The sequence below is a fragment of the Prionailurus viverrinus genome, chromosome C1 (genome assembly GCF_022837055.1).
Source record: "Prionailurus viverrinus isolate Anna chromosome C1, UM_Priviv_1.0, whole genome shotgun sequence".
In the NCBI taxonomy this organism is placed as follows: domain Eukaryota; kingdom Metazoa; phylum Chordata; class Mammalia; order Carnivora; family Felidae; genus Prionailurus; species Prionailurus viverrinus.
The window spans coordinates 187,655,363-187,674,654 of NC_062568.1; the positions used below are offsets into that span (position 1 = coordinate 187,655,363).

The window sequence follows — 19,292 nt, forward strand, 5'->3', positions numbered from 1 at the left end:
TTTGATGAGCAGGACCCAGGAGTTAAATACTATTACTATCCCTGCTTTACACATAAAGAAGCTGAGACAGGTAGTAACTTGTTAAATGTCACACAACTAGTAAATGGTTGAGCTAGAATGTAAACCCAAGCAGTCTGGTTCGAGATTCCCAACCCCTTAACCATGATCCTGTAGGCTAAGTTGTGTTAGTTATTTAGTTTTCAGAAGATGCAAAGACAGGGCCTCTCCTCTCAAGGAAATTAATAGTGTAAGGAGGAATAAAGATACAGGAAAAAGGGGTAATTATTTATTGAGCGTGCCTCATCAGAAGCTGTGTTAAGCATGCTGTATGCATTCTCACTTAAATTCTACAACCATATGAGGGGCAGATCTTTACTCCGTTTTACACATGAGGAAACTGAGAAAAGGAGAAGTTAAGTAATTTGCCAAATTCAAAGGCAGCATCAGAACTGGAATAGGAACTGGCTTCAAACTTGTATTCTTTCTTTCTTTTTTTTTTTTTTCAAACTTGTATTCTTTCTGTTGCTTTGTGCCACCTCTGTACAGATACAGAATCACAGTCTTATGTAATTACTCTAAAAAAATTGTGTAAGGTACATTGGGAGAATAGGGGAAGGAGCCCTGAAGTCTGTCTGGAGAGGAAAGAACAGCTTCATGGGGTAGGTAGCACTTGAGTTGTAACAATTAAGGTTTTCAGGCATAGAAAATAGCATGTGTCAAGTCATGGAGAGGTGAGCGAATGTGGTATGTTTAGTGGTTGAGTGTTCAACAATAAAGAAGAGAAGAAAAGAGAATGAATTTGAGATATTTAGGTAGGGTTGATCAGACCTAGAGATAGCATATGAGGTATGTGGGCCAAGGAGGAGTCCCAGAGTACTTAGAAGTGTCTGTCCTCGGTAAGTTGAGTTTTTGATGGTACAGTTTACTGAGGGGCTAGGTACAGGATTTGGGGGGAAGTAATAAGTACTGTTTGGGATCTGTTGTGTTTATTTTTAATGTTTTTTTTTCTTTCTTTTTCTTTCTTTCTTTCTTTCTTTTTTTTTTTTTTTTTGAGAGAGAGAGATGCGAGCATGAGCAGGGGAGGGTTGGGGCAGAGAGAGAGGGAGACACAGAATCCAAAGCAGGCTCCAGGCTCTGAGCTGTCAGCGCAGAGCCCGATGTGGGGCTAGAACTCATGAACTGCAAGTTCATGATCTAAGCTGAAGTTGGACGCTTAACTGACTGAGCCACCCAGGTGCCCTGGGATCTGTTGTGTTTAAAGGGCTGGTGGGACAGTCAACTGGTAATTTGCACTGGGAGGCATTTGCATATATGGGTATGGTATTTAGAGAGTTGCACTTTATCTTAGCCAAAAGGCCAAGAAGTGATGGTATTTAGAAATTTGGTGTAGTGTTTCCAGATAAAATATAGAATGCCCAGTTAAATTTGACTCTCAAGTTAACAGTAATTATTTTTTACTGTAAGTATGTTGCATGCAATACTTGGGACATACTTATACTAAAAACTATTTGTTGTTTATACGAAATTCAAATTTAACCAAGATTTTATATTTTTATTTGCTAAATCTGGTAACCTCATATAGGTGATAATTGAAGTTACGAATATGGATGAGATTGTTCAGGGAAAAAAATGTAGAGAGAGGAGAGTAGAGCTCACGTCAGAAAGCTAGGAAATGGATTAATTTAGGGCTTCAAAGTGGCTTCAAAGTAGTTCCTGCAATCAGCAGCCTCAGCATTACCTGGATACTTGTTAGAAATGTATATTCTTGGACCCTGGTGCAGACCTTCTGAGTCAGAAACTGGGGTTGAAGCCCAACAGTCTATGTCTTAACAAGACCTCTAGGGGCTTCTGATACCCCTAGGGTTGAATATAAGAACATCAATGAAGGGTAGAAAGACATAGTAATGAATTGAAGTAAGAACCAGAAGACAATGAATGGAATCATTGGCAGTGTCAAATGTATCTGAGAAGCCATGTAAGATAAAACCTAAAAGTGTTCATTGGGTTAAGCAACTGTGAGGTGATTGGTTAATCTTAAAACAGTTTCAATTGAGGGTGCCTGGCTGGCTCAGTCAGTAGAGCATGTGACACTTGTTCTCAGGGTCATGAGTTCTAGCCCCAGATGGGGGTAGAGATTACTTAAGTAAATAAATAAACTTAAAAAAAAAACAAAAAAAAACAGCCAACAGTTTCAGTTGAAGCAGTAGTCTGATAGCATTAGGTTCAGGAGGGAATCAGATTAAGGAAGGGGTGCCTGGGTGGCTCAGTCAGTTAAGTGTCTGACTTCGGCATAGGTTATGTCTCATGGGTTTGTGAGTTTGAGCCCCACATCTGGCTTCTCTGCTGTCAGTGCAGAGCTGGCTTCAGATCTTCTGTCCCCACCTCTCTCTGCCCCTTCTTCTCAAAAATAAATAAGCATTTAAAAGAAAAATAAAGAAGTAGAGAAAGAATGAGGCACTTTTTCACTGACTGATTGGAAGGGGAGAGAAGAGGGTAGTAAGTAGTTCCTTAAGAAATAGGTTCCTTATAACCTGAGAGGAGAAAACCAGCATGGAGGTGGTGAGAGGCTGAAGATACATGATACTATGGAGTGCTTAAAGATGGGAGAGGGAGCAGGATCCCAAACGCAAGCCTGTTTTTAGTCAGTCATGTAAGAAGGTTGCTTTTTCCTGGAAGATAGGAGGACAGTTTGTTGATCAATTTGTAGGCATGGTGGTGGGGGGGAATCAGAGTGTTGAGGGAGTTCTTTGTTTCTGTTTTTCTTGGTGAAATTTAAACATCAGGGAGCTGGACATTTGCATGGTTGTGACTTGGCAGTGATGGTTTGGAACAGTTACTTTGTGAAGTAAAAGGAAATAATCGGGGGAAATTTAACAGGCATGTTAGAAAAATATTAGAGATTGAGTTGATGATAGGGCAAATTAATTTTATATTGATTCTTAAGTGTTCTTTTTGGTAATTTGAAGGAGGGTGTATATAGGTACTTTTAACTTCCTCTCTTTTTTATGCAAGTGCCAATAAATAAACATTATTATTTTAGTATATGTAAGACTATCCACTTGGACTCATTCATTCAAGAAATATTTATTTGTCTATTGATTGATTTAGTTTTTCAGAGAAAGAGGGGGGAGAGGGGCAAGGGGAGAGAGAGAGAGAATCTTAAGTAGGCTCCATGCTCAGCACGGAGCCTGATGCAGGACTTGATCCCACAACCCTGGGATCATGACCTGAGCTGAAATCAAGAGTTGGACACTCAACCAACTGAGCCAGTCAGGTGCTCCTCAACAAATATTTGTTTATTTATTATATTTTTAAAATTTAAAACATTTTTTAATGTTTATTCTTAGAGACAGAGCATGAGCTGTGGAGGGGCAGGGAGAGAGAGAGAGAGACAGACACACACACACACACACACACACACAGAATCCGAAGTAGGCTCCAGGCTCTGAGCTACCAGCACAGAGCCCGAACCGGGGCTCGAACCCACGAACCGTGTGTTCATGACCTGAGCCGAAGTCGGATGCTCAACCGACTGGGCCACCCAGGTGCCCCTCAACAAATATTTATTAAATGCTATAATTGTGAAAGTATTAAAAGCTAGCATTTTTGTGTATAAATCATGCTTCAGTTTTGGGTTATCTGTAAGGGATCATGCTACATACTTCATCTATATTAAATCATTTATCCCTCCGTCATGGCCCTGTGGGTTAGATAATATATTTTGTAGATAAGGAAATTGAAACTAGAAAAGATTAAAAGATTTGTTTGAGTCAAGATCACATCTGCTTCTGCTTCTGTCAGAACCCAGAGCCTTCTCTGTTAGGTTATGTTAACTGTGCCACATGTTGAGTGTGCAGAGGCAGAAAAACAGATATCGTGCCTGTTCTTGATGGCCATGGTCCTTTCAGTCTTGCACATTTGGGGTAAAGAAGAAGGATGCTAGACAAACAAAGTATCACCCAAATAAATAAGAAGTGACATATTGTGACAGGTGCTATGAGTGAAAGGAGTTGGGAGCTTAATTTCTGGTGGGGGCTGGGGTTTGAATTCATTATAGTAATTTTTTTTATATTTGTCCATCTATGAGGGAGATAGCATGGCTTTTGAAACAGATAGACCTAGGTTTGATTCCCGTTTGTGCACTTAGTATCTTTGTGACCTTGGACAAAGTGCTGAACCATCTCTAAGCTTCACTTTCCTCACCTATAAAGAAGATACTGTAGTCCCTACTCATAGGCAGCAGCTCATTTGGCGCCACAATGTACACTATGGGAAGTGGTAAATTAATGCAGTGGTTCCTAGTCTTTGGCATGTAATAGTCCAAAGCAGTTCCAAAAGTAGCTTTGGGAGCTGACATACCCATCATTTATTTTGCTAAGTATAAGGATGTAAAATACAACTACTATTTATTATCACCATTGTTTCAGAAAAGTAAGACTTTTTTTTTTTTAATTTTTTAATGTTTATTTTTGAGAGAAACGGAACACAGTGGGGGAGGGGCAGAGAACGAGAGGGAGACACAATCTGAAGTAAGCTCTGAGTTGTCAACACAGAGCCTGATGTGGGGCTCAAACCCACAAGCTGTGAGATTGTGACCTGAGCTGAAGTCGGACGTTTATCTGACTGAGCCACCCAGGTGCCCCTTAAGTTTTTATTTTGAAGTATGTAAGGCTATTTTAACAACAACATAATGTAGGATGGTTGTGATCTCAATAAAGAAGTCTTTTAAAAAAATTTTTTTTTTCAACGTTTATTTATTTTTGGGACAGAGAGAGACAGAGCATGAACGGGGGAGGGGCAGAGAGAGGGAGACACAGAATCGGGAACAGGCTCCAGGCTCTGAGCCATCAGTCCAGAGCCCGACGCGGGGCTCGAACTCACGGACCGCGAGATCGTGACCTGGCTGAAGTCGGATGCTTAACCGACTGCGCCACCCAGGCGCCCCAAAGAAGTCTTTTTTAAAATTGATATATGTATTTTTAGAATTTTGTCTTGTAAAAAAATAAAACTTTGTTTTATGATTATATTTCATCTTAAAGTATTTTAAAGAATACATAATTAGAATAAATCTGATTTAGGCTGTGATGATGTTATGTATAACAAACAGATTGCATTGTGTCTTTATGCCATTAACAGATATGACAGTTTGTAGATCTGTAATTGGATCCAAACTCTACATCATTCAGACTTAATGTTATTTATCATTTTCTTACAAACACAGACTAAAGTAAGGGTAGTGCTGAACATTGAAGTAGCTGTATGTGACTCCTATATATTACATTTGAAAAGTAGTAATAACTGTCATGAAAGATTTTCCAATTCTGAAAGGTCCTTTTTGTAAGGTTTAAATCTGTTCTAACAACTTGTAAATTTTGATTTTTGAGGTATTTGTGAAGGTGATTATGATTAGAATGTAGAAGAGATATGACAGACTTATTTTTTTCTTGAATTTCTAGTTTATTTAAATACTAACACTGTACTCATTTCTCTCTTTTCTTTTTCTTTAAGGAGTATGGACATGCCCCAAAGCCAAAAACTCAAGAAAGTGAACTGAAAATTAGTGCTGTGTTTTCAGTCAGTGACAGTCCTCTTGGTAAGAAATAGAACTGAATATGGGGCACCTGGCTGACTCAGTCAGTAGAGCATGGAACTCTTGATCTCAGGGTTGTAAGTTCGAGTCCCACAATGGGTGTAGAGATTACTTAAAAATAAAATCTAAAAAAGGAAAAAAAAGGAAAGAAATAGGACCAAGTAAGTTAATTATGATTAATATTGTTATATTCTAACTAGTAGAACTGAGGGAGAGCACGTCCTCCTGTAAGTCTTTTTTTCCTTAAGATAAAGCAGTACTTTTTAAACTGGGTAGGTGGTGTTGACTAGCATTTTAAAAAGTGGAATTGAGGGGTACCTGGCTGTCTCAGTCAGTGGACCATGCGGCTCTTGATCTCAGGGTTATGAGTTCAAGCCCCACATTGGGTGTAGAGATTACTTAAAATCTTAAAAAAAAAATACACACACACACACACACACACACACACACACACATATACATGTGTGTATGTGGGTGGGGGGAGGGAGAGAGAATAGAATAAGATTGTATTAGAAGAATGTGATGCATGTAGTAAGGAAACATTATTTTGCAAAACTGTTTCAGTTATTAAATTTTACACATATAAACCTACACAGAAATGTATGTATGTGTCTCCTGGGTTATAAAGTGAAATATAGTTGTTACTATGGGTTATAAAAAAGTTTGAACCCACACCTTCCCCCCCCCCCAAAAAAAAAAAAGTTTGAAACTCCCTGTTTTAGAGTGTTTAATTGGATTTGGAGACTGAGAATTTGTCGTAAAAAATGGAGAATGTATATGTGTTTGTGTTGATACTAAAACTGTTTTTCCCCCCCTTATTTTGTATTTATAGCCCAACAGTTGACTCCAGGCTTTCAGTTTTCTCTTGCATCATCTGGCCCAAATGTATTGCTTCCTTCAGCTCCAGCCGTAGCTATTCAGGTTTTTTGTTCTGGTTGTAAAAAAATGCTTTATAAAGGGCAAACTGCATATCATAAGACAGGATCTACTCAGCTCTTTTGCTCCACGCGGTGCATCACTGGATATCCTTCACCTGTCTGCGTACCAACTCCTCCCAGGAAAACCTGCACAAACTGCTCAAAGTATAAAATTCTTAATTACATCCCTTTTTACTTTACTTTTTTAGTGTGTATCTAGTTTAGTTCAAATATGCTGTTGCTACTTTAAATCTCTTGAGCACGTTTCTATGGAAATAGCTTTTTAGCTGAGAAATTTGCAAATTCTTTGTAATGTTAAACAAGAGACTTGGTGTTAAAAGTATCATCTTAACTAGTTTTCTGTCTCTTTAAGTTTAAATTTTACTGTGGAAAGAAATAACAAACCATTTGTGGGAATTGCAGGGCTGCTCATATATCCTGTGACTATAGACAGCAGCCATTCACAATTATTTATTATCTTGAAAGTTATTGAAGTATATAGCATATTATAACATTGGTCTTATAATAGTATATAAAAGGTTAGTTAATTCTTTAGAAGGTTAAAAAAAAATCCCTAAATGGCCACAAAATAATGTGTTTATTTCTTAAAAAAAGTTCTTTGAAGTTACTGCTTTATAGTCACACATAGATGCAGAGAGAGGAAGAAATAGTAACAAAGCCACATAAACTTCTTTCTCTACCTTAGTGTGTTTGAAAAATTTGGCATGTTCTGCCTCTTCCCGTGGTAATGTAGTTCTAAGAATGTATTGTGTTGTCCGAAGTGTTAATGTAGAGTGAAAAAAGTTAAGAGCTTATTGTGTAGATCACGCTCTATCCCTTACTGACTATATGACATTGGGGCTAGATGTTTAATTTTTTTTAAGCCTCAGTTTCTTCATTGGTAAATAGTATCTACTTCCTCAGATTTTAATGAGACAATGTTAGCCCAGGGCTTAGCACATCATGTATCTTAACATATTATTTCTAGGCCCCTATTTTGTCTTTGGAGATCTACGACAGTTTCTTTATCTGTTTGGGGTGTTGGCCTTAAGTATCTAAAAGTAGATCATGTTAAAATGAAAATCTCCAACTAAAAGGACAGAGGAATTTAAAAATATTTTACATAAATATTCAAATTTAGTTTTGTTCTAAAATGCCATTCTAATACCTTACTTAAACTCTTCTATAGCATTCTCGTGAAACTGATCTAGAAGGGTAAGTTTAGTTTTCTGTTTTTAGATACTCCGTTTCAACATATCAAATATCAAAATAAAGTGAATTAAATTTTAAAGAACACAGCACAAGTTATACATCTAAATGCATATTATTTTTTTTAAATATTTACTCTTGTCAGAGATGTTCTACCACAGCGCTGCTCCTTTTCAAAAATTTTTTTGCTCTCTTGATTTGGCATTGCGTTCAGAGCCTATGAAACTTTCCTTTAGACCAAGATAGGTGACAAATCTATCTTTAAACCATGGGTTTGATTTTTACAAATTGTCAGAAGTTGCTTGATGCCTTATCAGTTGACTACCGTAGACGATTAAACTGAGTCACACTGTTAAACATGATACTTGACTATAACTTTGAAAAGTTGTTCTTAGAGTTATTGTAAATAAAGGATAAAGTAGAAGAATGTTGGAGCCATGTTTTTGGAAGATGTATGGTTTTTCTAAGATTAAAGTTAAGGTGTAAGATTCATTTGGATGCATAAGGTTTAGAATGCATTTATATTCATGTGCACAGATTTCCATTAAAAAGTCATTCACTTTGGTTTACATATATGTATATTATACCACTGGCAGATTCACATTATTAAATAACATTCTTTATTGCTTTGTTTTTAGTAGAAAAATCACTATTCAAAATTAATAACTTCATCCGTGTGTAAGCATATCCACTTGGTTTCCAAGATTCACTGTCCTATTTTTAAGGTTAGGTGAGTTTTAGAAAATTAAAGTACTTTGTTGTTATTGTTATTCGTAAATAGTTTACTGTGAAACAGTTTTGTATAATAAAGGCACAGGATGGGAGGCAGAAGAGTGGAATGATGAACCACTGAATGTGGAATCAGACTGCCTAGAATTTGTATTCTGGCTTCATTGCTTACCAGTTTGTGACTTTGACAAGTTATTTAACCTTTCCGATTTGGTCTCCTCATCTGTAAAATGGCAATTATAATAATACTTATCTCACAGAATTTTTGTGAAAATTAAGTTGGATAATTTGAGTAAAGAGAATGATGTCTGGTACATAGCAATTACTTAGTACACATTACTGTATATAATATTATTGCCATTATATTCTTCGTGGCTTATACTAGTGCTTCTGATTACTGACCATTTCCTTTAGTTTTTTTATACTTGTCAGAAAATGGCAATACTCAGCCTTTGTTTTTACCGTTAGTGCGTATTGCATCAATGGGCTCTTACAAAATAACTTGAGGAATCTTACAGAATGACTCAGTTATTTGTGTTCTTTCTGTCTTATTCTTATTTCCATCTGTCCTCTGCTACCAAACCTTAATAGTTCTTTTGTCCTCAGTTTCTTTGATCTCTTCAGTTATAGTTCAGTTTTATATATCATGCTTATTTTTTATATTAATCTTCGGTAGTTCATCTGTTTCCCAAATCTTGCATTTAAATTAAAAAACAAACAAACATGTCATTCTTTGTCTCTGATGTTCCTACTCTTAGCAGCTGCTGGCTAGTAAGAGGACAAGGGTTTTGTGGTCTGGACTTGAGGGATGGCCACTTCTTCCATTGGCTCCAGTGGATGAAACTTGGTTGGAGCTGGAAGCCTCACGGCTTTTGTCATGAACATCTGGCTGGATATATTTTAAATATAATTTTCCCTCAACACATCTATAAATTAGGTATCATAAACCCATTTTCTACATGAGGAAATTGAGAGAGTAATTACCTCACTCATTGTCACCCAGCTAACTAACAGAACTAATCATCAGGCCCAGGTTTTCAGATGTCTTATCCCTGGCCAGCCATTTTCTAGCATGCAATAGCTGCCCTTAGTAAACATAGTTATTTTAGCTCACAAAGAGGAAGAAATTACAATTATGAAGAACATATTTCATTTTGCCTTTTGTTATTTATTTTTAGAGACATTTTAAATCCAAAGGATGTGATCACGACCCGTTTTGAAAATTCTAGCAAAGATTTCTGCAGCCAATCATGCCTTTCTTCTTATGAGCTAAAGAAGAAGCCTGTTGTTACCATATATACTAACAGCATTTCAACCAAGTGCAGCATGTGTCAGAAGAATGCTGATGTAAGTTACATTGTACCTTTCCTGGGATTCTGCTCAGAGATCAGAGATTTTTTTTCATTTAATATTTATTTACCATTCAATTTATAGCATTGTAGGGGAGAAATATATTGGGGAAAAAATTTTTCTCATTCTAAAAATTCTGAATTGAGTCAGGGATAGCAAAACACAAGGAATAGCAAAACGCGCACATATGCGTACAAACACAAAAGAGTACTGTCTTGAAGTTAAAAAATACCAACTTAGGTATTTAGAAATGATAGGGTCTAGGAAGAAAGGGTGAGGACACATTAAAAGTAATTTATGCCAACTGTTTCTTTCCTGCGATAGCATTTATCTTCAGTTTGATACCCAACTGCACTCATATTGGAAACTTAGTGGAAACCACCTAGTGATTCTACTTTGAAGTTACAACCCATGTGTGACTAAGGAGTTCTGAATATAAGCCTATTCATAAGTCTGATAAACTTTAGGAACTCTTTATGTCTCTTCTTTTATATAAATTCTATCTCTACCTTGATTTACTTTGGTTGATCAAGAAAACAAAAGGCTAAGCAACAGAAAGCTACCTTCTTTAAATGAGACAAAAAAAATGTTTTTACAATTACCGCTATAAATAAGAAGTCTTTCTTTCAAATACCAAATCAGTTTCCTCAGCTGTACAACTATAATTTGATGGTTTTTACTCTTAGTACTTCACTTCAGTGATTTATAAATTTATCTACACAATAATAATAATTAAGTACCTTTCCTATTTTTTTCAGGATAAAAAACATTAAATGATGTGTTGAAGACACTACTAAAAATACTTCACATTTCAGTTATGGCCTCTGCATTAAAAATCTGTAGGAATTTTTCCAATTAACTTTCAGATATTTGCACAACCTCTCTGTTAAAAAAACAAAACGGGCGCCTGGGTGGCGCAGTCGGTTAAGCGTCTGACTTCAGCCAGGTCACAATCTCGCGGTCCGTGAGTTCGAGCCCCGCGTCAGGCTCTGGGCTGATGGCTCAGAGCCTGGAGCTTGTTTCCGATTCTGTGTCTCCCTCTCTCTCTCTGCCCCTCCCCTGTTCATGCTGTGTCTCTCTCTGTCCCAAAAATAAATAAAAAAACGTTGAAAAAAAAATTAAAAAAAATAAAAAAACAAAACAAAAAAACCATCTTTGAAATAATTTACATGAATGCTTTACATATCAAATATGGATTCACCAATCCCTGTTACCACAGTCATCAGTTTTAACAACTCTAAGTATGTTCTGTATTAGTTTTCTTGTTTATAAGGCATCAATAATAAGGAAACATTTTTAATATTACAGAATATTAATTATATCAGTTTCCCATCAACACGCTAGTCATTTAATGATGATTATATTGGCCATTTCCATTGGTTGGCAGGAGGCTCTTCCATTAAAGGCTCCCATGGTTTCCACTCTAAAGTTTTCTTGCCAGACTTGGTTCATTTCAGCCTGAAGAATCACCTCTACTAGTTGGCCATCCTGCAGTTGGTCTTCTGATTTCTTAACATCTGGTTCCCCTTTAACCATACTCAACTTTTCATTTGTAATCTGTTCTGTGTATTTTCTATATGCTGCATTTTTAGGCATTTGCTCAAGAACATCAAGAATGTTGTTTTTTTTTTAAATTTTTTTTGATGTTTATTTTTGACAGAGAGAGAAAGAGAGAGGGCATGCACGAGTGGGGGAGGGGCAGACAGAGAGGGAGACACAGAATCCGAAGCAGGCTCCAGGCTCTGAGCTGTCAGCACAGAGCCCGACGCGGGGCCCGAACTCAAGGACTGCGAGATCGTGACTTGAGCCCAAGTTGGATGCTCAACCCACTGAGCCACCCACGCACCCCAAGAACATCAAGAATCTTTGTGTACAATATTCCTAGCCTCTTGTGTGGACTCTGACAGCCAATCCCACAAGGCTGGTGGTCTTCTTCAGCAAACCTGCCGTGACCAGAGATCAGAGATTTTTAATTGGCTTTACTTATTTTGGATGTGTTTGTGTTTTATTTCCTAGATCCGATTTGAAGTTAAATATCAAAATGTGGTACATGGTCTTTGTAGTGATGCCTGTTTCTCAAAATTTCACTCCGCCAACAACCTCACCATGAACTGTTGTGAGAACTGTGGGGGCTACTGCTACAGCAGCTCTGGGCCTTGCCGGTCCCAGAAGGTGTTTAGTTCAACAAGCGTCACAGCATATAAGCAGGTATAAAGGCCCGTCCGTCACTCCTTCCAGGATGGCTGTGCAGGGATGAGGTTAAAATAAACGAGTGGGCTCTTCCCATCAATTGATTTTGGGGTGTGATTTCCCCTCCAGAAAAATGGGATAGGTCCTGGTGGTGTGTTGACTATAGTGAAATGATACACTAATGTACTTTCATGATTTTCTGTGAGTCAGAAATGTTTTATGATATATTGGTAAGTGGAGAAAGCTCCATATTATTTTAAATAAACTGTGGCCAACAGGCATAAGATGTTAAAAATCAGTAGATCTAAAGCATATCTTTCTCTTTTTCCTTTTAGGAAAAAACAATACGTATTTAAAAAAATTTTTTTAATGTTTATTTATTTTGAGAGAGAGAGAGAGCCAGGGAGGGGAAGAGAGACGGGGGGGGGGGGGGGAGAGAGAGAGAGAGAGAGAGAGAGAGTGTGTGTCCTAAGCAGGCTCTGCACTGTCAGTGCATAGCCCCACGTGGAGCTTGATCATCCCATGAACCATGAGATCATGCCCTGAGCGGAAACCAAGAATTGGACGCCCAACCAACCGAGCCACCCAGGCACCCCTAGAAAATATATTTTTTTAATGTGTTTTGGGATGAATTGTAATTATTTTGGCAACATGCCTTATTCGACTACTTTACCTAATTTTTATTTGTTGTAATGAATAATAGATTCATTTGGTTACTAAATAGATATCTATGTTAATTATTACTGAATGAAGTATTTAAAAAGTTATTTTTCTAAAAAAGCATAAATGATAACTAAATTTTTTCAGTTAGCAAGTTTGATTTATTTTTAATTCCTCCAAGTAGTTGGTGTTGGACATTGATCTGTGAGAAGTATCCCTTTTCAAGGAGTTACCACTTTTGGCATTTTGGTTACTGTTTTCACAAGAATAAAACTTGTGTTTTTTTTATATATGTGATCCAAAAATCCGTTCTGTTTCTAATTTTGTTGCTGGTATTATACTCTGTCAACTGTATAAGTGATATTCCTCTTTCACCAGGAAGAGTATATAGTGAAACTTCACAATTTATATTTTCTTTTCTTTTTTGGCAAAGATTTTTATTTATTTATTAATTTAATAAATTTAATAAATTTATTTAATTTTTAAAAATTTACATCCAAATTAGCATATAGTGCAACAGTGATTTCAGGAGTAGATTCCTTAATGCCCCTTACCCATTTAGCCCATCCCCCTTCCCACAACCCCTCCAGTACCCTCTGTTTGTTCTCCATATTTAAGAGTCTTTTATGTCTTGTCCCCCTCCCTGTTTTTATATATTTTGTTTCCCTTCCCTTATGTTCATCTGTTTTGTCTCTTAAAGTTTTCATGAGTGAAGTCATATGATATTTGTCTTTCTCTGACTGGCTAATTTCACTTAGCATAATACCCTCCGGTTCCAGCCACGTAGTTGCAAATGGCAAGATTTCATTCTTTTTGATTGCCGAGTAATACTCCATTGTGTGTGTATGTGTGTATATATATATATATATATATATATATATATATCACATCTTCTTTATCCATTCATCCATTGATGGACATTTGGGCTCTTTCCATACTTTGGCTATTGTCGATAGTGCTGCTATAAACATTGGGGTGCATGTGTCCCTCAGAAACAGCACACCTGTATCTCGTGGATAAATGCCTAGTAGTGCAATTGCTGGGTCATAGGGTAGTTCTATTTTTAGTTTTTTGAGGAACCTCCATCCTGTTTTCCAGAGTGGCTGCACCAGCTTGCAGTCCCAACAATTTGTATTTTCCTACTGTTTAATTCCCCATATAATTTCTTGTTGAGAGACTATGTTGTGTCAATGACAGTATAGTGTAATGGTTAGCCTGGATCTTTGGAGCGAGATGAAATGTTTAATCTCCCACTTTTCTGTTTATTTGTTAATTGAATTAAAATTAATTTAAACTTCTTGTTAATATAATTTTTAAAAGTATTTCAAATGTTGTTTGAAGGATTTCATGATACAGTATATATGTTAAATACAGAGTATTTAGTATAGGGCCTGGCTCCTGGTAAGCACTGAATAAGTAATAATATTGGTAATTTGTATAAATGGTAGCCATCGTAATTATTGTTTCTTAAAATATGAGTAAAGTTACAGACACATTTTGGTGTAAAACTCAGCTTAAAAAACAGGTAGTTCTGTAAGATCTCCTAATTTACATTAAGCATCATTTCTGTTTCCTCCTGCTAAAGAGTCTTACTGATTATGTAACCTTAAAGGTGGTAGACAGTCTTATAGATTGATGTCCAAGACTATTGAGGATGGCCCTTTGGTTCATGGATTACCTGGTCATCTTAGATTATTTTTAATGAGAAAAGTGTATAACAAATACCAAATTCATTACCTTTAACGTGTTTTGTTGTTAATGTATGTGAGTGTAGTTACTCATTTTCTTCAGTTTACATTTCATTATTGTCTGAAAGAACTTATTTTTCTCACATCCCAACTTCCAGAAAAATCTATAGTTAGAGTGGCCTCATAGTCCTCTGAGCTCAGATATTTCAATCAAAAGGCAATCTTTATAGTTAGTTTTTCTTTTTTCTTTTCTTAAACAACGTGTGTGTTTGTGCTAGGTATCTAAATGTTATTTTATTTTCTTGATAGAATTCAGCCCAAACTCCTCCATACGCCTTGGGGAAATCATTGAGGCCTTCAGCAGAAATGATTGAGACTACCAACGACTCAGGAAAAACCGAACTTTTCTGCTCTATTAATTGCTTATCTGCTTATAGAGTTAAGACCGTTATTTCTTCAGGTAATGTTTACATTGGATAAATTTATAGATTTAGTAACTATTAAAGAACAATGTAGCTGCTTTTGTTTCATTTTGTTACAAATTGAATTTATCTGTGTGGTTAAATAAAGACCCAAAGTTTAGTTTCAAAGAACTGATTTGTAAGTGAAAATAGTTTTTCACTGGTTTGGTTGAGGCATTTATTTTGTAGTTCCATATGTGAAAAGAAAGAAATAAAAACCACACTTGTAAGTTCCAAGTTAGTTTTTGTGTAAGTGGAATTTAACTGAGATTAGTTACACTTAGCTTTACAGATTATTGTAAGGTTGCTTGATTTTGGCTTTGTATATTACTGAATATTTTTTAATTCCCCTAATACCCTTTGGGATCATGTGTTCATCTATGTAGCTTATTCATTGGCTTTTTTTGTTGTTGTTGCCAAGGTGTCCAGGTTTCATGTCATAGTTGTAAAACCTCAGCAATCCCTCAGTATCACCTAGCCATGTCCAATGGAACTATCTATAGCTTCTGCAGCTCCAGTTGTGTGGTGGCTTTCCAGGTATGATCTGAGGTAGTATTTTACCCCTAAGTGCTCTTAGGCATTGGGGAATGGCAATATGTGAACTGCTGAAGGTCCATATTTACAAAAGAGTAAATTCAAGTTAGAAAGAAAAAAATTCTGTTCAACTCTGGTCCCAGAAGTCATTTCTGCAAAATGTCTAAGCCAGGTATTGAGCCTCAGTGCCCTCTTCCTATATTCAAGGTCCTTACCTAAACTGCCCTTCCCTCCTACTTTTGCCCTTGGCGCTATCCTTTTCAAAAGGATGGAAGCTAAGATAAGGTTCAGATAGGTGGCACGGTGATGTGCTCATGTGTCCCTCTCATCATGGGCCAGATATGTATTGACTCCTGGCATGGAATCATAAGCCTCCATTTTCTTGTCCCATTTGCTCCTCACTCTCTGAGAGATACACAGAGAAGGTAGAGTTTAGTGATCCCCTGGGGTGGCAAGGTGCCTGATGCAATGTCCCTGGCACCAGGAAGAAAGAGACTACTGGTGGTCACTGTACTCTTTTTTTTTTTTTTTTAATGTTTATTTATTTTTGACAGAGAGACAGAGCATGAGCGGGGTAGGGGTAGAGAGAGAGGGAGCCATAGAATCCAAGGCAGGCTCCAGGCTCTGAGCTGTCAGCACAGAGCCCGACGTGGGGCCCGAACTCACGGACCATGAGATCATGACCTGAGCCGAAGTCAGACGCTCAACTGACTGAGCCACCCAGGCGCCCCTCCACTGTACTCATAATAGCCATCAGAGGCTGGGTGGTGATGGGAATGCAGATGGAGGGGTATTTTGGGGGAAAAGAAGGGGCCTGCTCTAGTTTATTAGAGCTCTATATTAGAGGTGTTTGGAAAGCCTGAATTCAAGTTCTTAAACCTTTTTATGTTGCATTTCTCAGTCCTTCTATTCTGGAAGTATGCCATTTAAACTCTTTCTGTGAACTACTTTATAAAATGTTAAAAAATATTTATAAAATGTTACAGGTAGTAGTTTATTAAAATGAGAAAATGAAAATTACCAAGTTGTTTCTCAGTTGCTAAAATCTTTGCCTTATTTGTGTTCGTTCAGAATGTATTTAACAAGCCAAAAGGAACAAACTCGTCAGCGGTGTCCCTGTCTCAGGGCCAAGGGGTTGTAAGCCCACCGGCTGGGTCATCAGTATCAGCTGGAGGAGGTAACACCTCTGCTGGTTCCCCTGCCTCCATCAGTGGCTCTCCTGCAGCCAGTTTCCGGCCTCTTGCGGCCCCATCCCAGCAAGTTGCTTTAACCCGGACACTTGTTAAACTCAAGTGTCAGCACTGTAACCATCTGTTTGCCACAAAACCAGAACTTCTGTTCTACAAGGTAAAGAGAAATTATGAAAGGGATTGAATTGTAAACATATCCATTAGAAGCATTTATCTTTTCATCTTTGACAGTCACTTCATTTGCTTTGAAATGAGAATGATTTCTTAAAGATAAAGCAACTGTTAATTAGGTCTTAATGACTTTTTTTTTTTAATCTCTGCAGGGTAGAATGTTTCTTTTTTGTGGCAAGACTTGTTCTGATGAATACAAAAAGAAAAATAAAGTTATGGCAATGTGTGATTACTGTAAACTGCAGAAAATTATAAAGGAGACTGTCCGATTCTCAGGGGTTGATAAGCCATTCTGTAGTGAAGGTAAAGAAAGCAAGCGGTTCAGCTTTATCCACAGAGCTTGTGGTTGGTACAAAGTAGTTCATGCTGAGTTGGGCTATTCTACAATTAATTTTCAAGTAATTTTGTTTTAGGTATAATTTCAGGTTTTTTTCTTTCTTGAGTTTATACTTAATTCATTTTATTTTTCATGCTTAATTCACTTTAAAGTCTTTTTAAATATTATAATAATCTCAAAGAAAAACTTGAAACAAATTTAAATATTATATTTGTGATTATGATTTGCCAAATTGTAGTGATTTTTAAAATTACAGCCATCTAAATAAATTGCTTAAAACTAAAAAAAAAAACTTTTGAAAGGTAATTCGGTCAATGGTATTAGGTTAGAGTGTAAAAAATCTCTTCATAAGTTTATCAGTGACTTGAGAGATCTTCCTGTTCTTGCACCCACTTGTAAAGAGGATACTTAAGCAATTACTGCTTCTTGGCTTAAGAAGCAAGCAAGAAACTAGCTTAGTTGGTGTCTGAGACTGTGGAAACTCACTTTACCTCCTTCGAGTTAATGTAAGTTTGATGTTTCTTCCTTTCATCCCTTCTGGTTCTCAGTTTGCAAATTCCTCTCTGCCCGTGACTTTGGAGAGCGCTGGGGGAATTACTGTAAGATGTGCAGTTACTGCTCACAGACATCCCCTAATTTGGTAGAAAATCGATTGGAAGGAAAGCTAGAAGAGTTCTGTTGTGAAGATTGCATGTCCAAATTTACAGTTTTGTTTTATCAGGTAAATGTAATACACCTTTTTGGTTTTCTGAAGTTAGTACAAATTATTTTCTTAAATACGTTCAGATCATGTGAAGTAAAATTTAGTGTTTAGAACTGGGTAAAATAAATTATGGGCTCCCAAAGCAAAATTCAGTTGAATATAAACATGAAATTTTGGTGGTAAAGAGCATATGATATCTGGAGGCTTTGTTGTTGTTTGAGGGTATATTCCTTTTATTTTTATCTTTTGTTTTCTCTTGAGGCACACGAACCTTATTTATCACTGAGTTCTTTCAAGTTGCCTTTAAGTTGCCTTTATAGTTATGTTGCCTTTAAGTGGCTGTCTCATTCAGAAGGTTACTCTGATGAATTTGAAGTCAGACCTTGTTCTTGCTTCATAGGTCAAATGACTGACTGACCTCCTTACCCACTTATTTTTTAAAAAATTATTTTTTTGGAAGGCTAACAATGAAAGCTACAATTAATTGAACCACTAATACAGGTCCAGTGCTTCATAAGTGTTATTGCATTTAATCCTCACTATAATCCTTAGAGGTAGGTGTGTTATTACCAGCTTATAAATAAGGAAACGGAGTAAGATCCAGGGAGGTTCAGTAGTGTATTCTTCAAGAAGCTGGTAGGTGATAGCTGGATAGCACCTATAACACGCCAGTGAAATCATCTGTTTGTCTCCCTACCCTCTAAAATACAATATTTTTGTTTGGGAGGTATGTCTTTATCATAATTATGTGGCGCCTATCTCAGTGCTCAAGACAAAGTGTACCTAATTAAATAGTTGTTGAATGAATCAAGGTCTTTACAACTCCAAAGTGCATATTCTTTCTACTACATGATGTCACTGCTTAACCTTTTAAAAATAGAGCCTATCTTTAGATTCCTTCATCAGTAATTTTGAAAATGGGAGATCAGTTTTTATATTCTGTAGATGGAGATATGTATGTAAAGCAAATAAGTATATATTTTAATATTTATTTATTTATTTTGAGAGAGAGTGTGCACAAGAGCGGGGGTGGGGCAGGGGGAGAAGGAGAGAGACAATCCCAAGCAGGCTTTGCACTGTCAGCAAGGAGCCCAACTCAGGGCTCCATCTCATGAACTGTGAGATCATGATCTGAGCTGAAATCGAGTTGGACACTTTTCCGACTGAGCCACCCAGGCGCCCCAAGTATATGCATTTTTAACCAGAATATTTTAAGGTAGAATATTTAAGGATATTTAAGGAACCTTACATTTTGTAATTTCAGCTGATTTACATATCCTGTTTTCTTAGTGCCTTCTGGTTTTATGATTAATGTTATCTTTTCATTATTTTATGGTTTTAAGCCTAGCCTGTCTTATATTTTTTTCTCAGATGGCCAAGTGTGATGGCTGTAAACGACAGGGTAAGCTAAGTGAGTCCATAAAATGGCGAGGAAACATCAAACATTTCTGTAACTTATTTTGTGTCTTGGAGTTTTGTCATCGACAAATTATGAATGACCCTCTTTCACAAAATAAAGGTAAAAATTAAACTTGGCTAATGGAATCTTTATGTCAGTGCTAG

General features: G+C 36.9%; 1 protein-coding gene across 13 annotated transcripts in view; it reads left to right on the top strand.

Annotated features, from left to right (window-relative positions):
- Nucleotides 1-19,292, top strand: part of ZMYM6 (zinc finger MYM-type containing 6) — a 60,746-nt gene that overhangs the window by 23,366 nt on the left and 18,088 nt on the right. For 10 of the 13 annotated variants that reach the window (XM_047868998.1, XM_047869005.1, XM_047868999.1 and 7 more), the window contains 10 exons: nucleotides 5,509-5,593; nucleotides 6,423-6,672; nucleotides 9,624-9,792; nucleotides 11,812-12,003; nucleotides 14,643-14,793; nucleotides 15,216-15,331; nucleotides 16,400-16,675; nucleotides 16,842-16,992; nucleotides 17,575-17,747; nucleotides 19,101-19,248. In XM_047868998.1, coding sequence (XP_047724954.1) covers nucleotides 5,509-5,593; nucleotides 6,423-6,672; nucleotides 9,624-9,792; nucleotides 11,812-12,003; nucleotides 14,643-14,793; nucleotides 15,216-15,331; nucleotides 16,400-16,675; nucleotides 16,842-16,992; nucleotides 17,575-17,747; nucleotides 19,101-19,248 — 1,711 coding nt within the window. Of the gene's footprint in view, nucleotides 1-5,508; nucleotides 5,594-6,422; nucleotides 6,673-8,354; nucleotides 8,447-9,623; nucleotides 9,793-11,811; nucleotides 12,004-14,642; nucleotides 14,794-15,215; nucleotides 15,332-16,399; nucleotides 16,676-16,841; nucleotides 16,993-17,574; nucleotides 17,748-19,100; nucleotides 19,249-19,292 lie in introns of those variants that run through there. The other 3 variants (XM_047869007.1, XM_047869008.1, XM_047869006.1) reach the window with 3 other exon arrangements.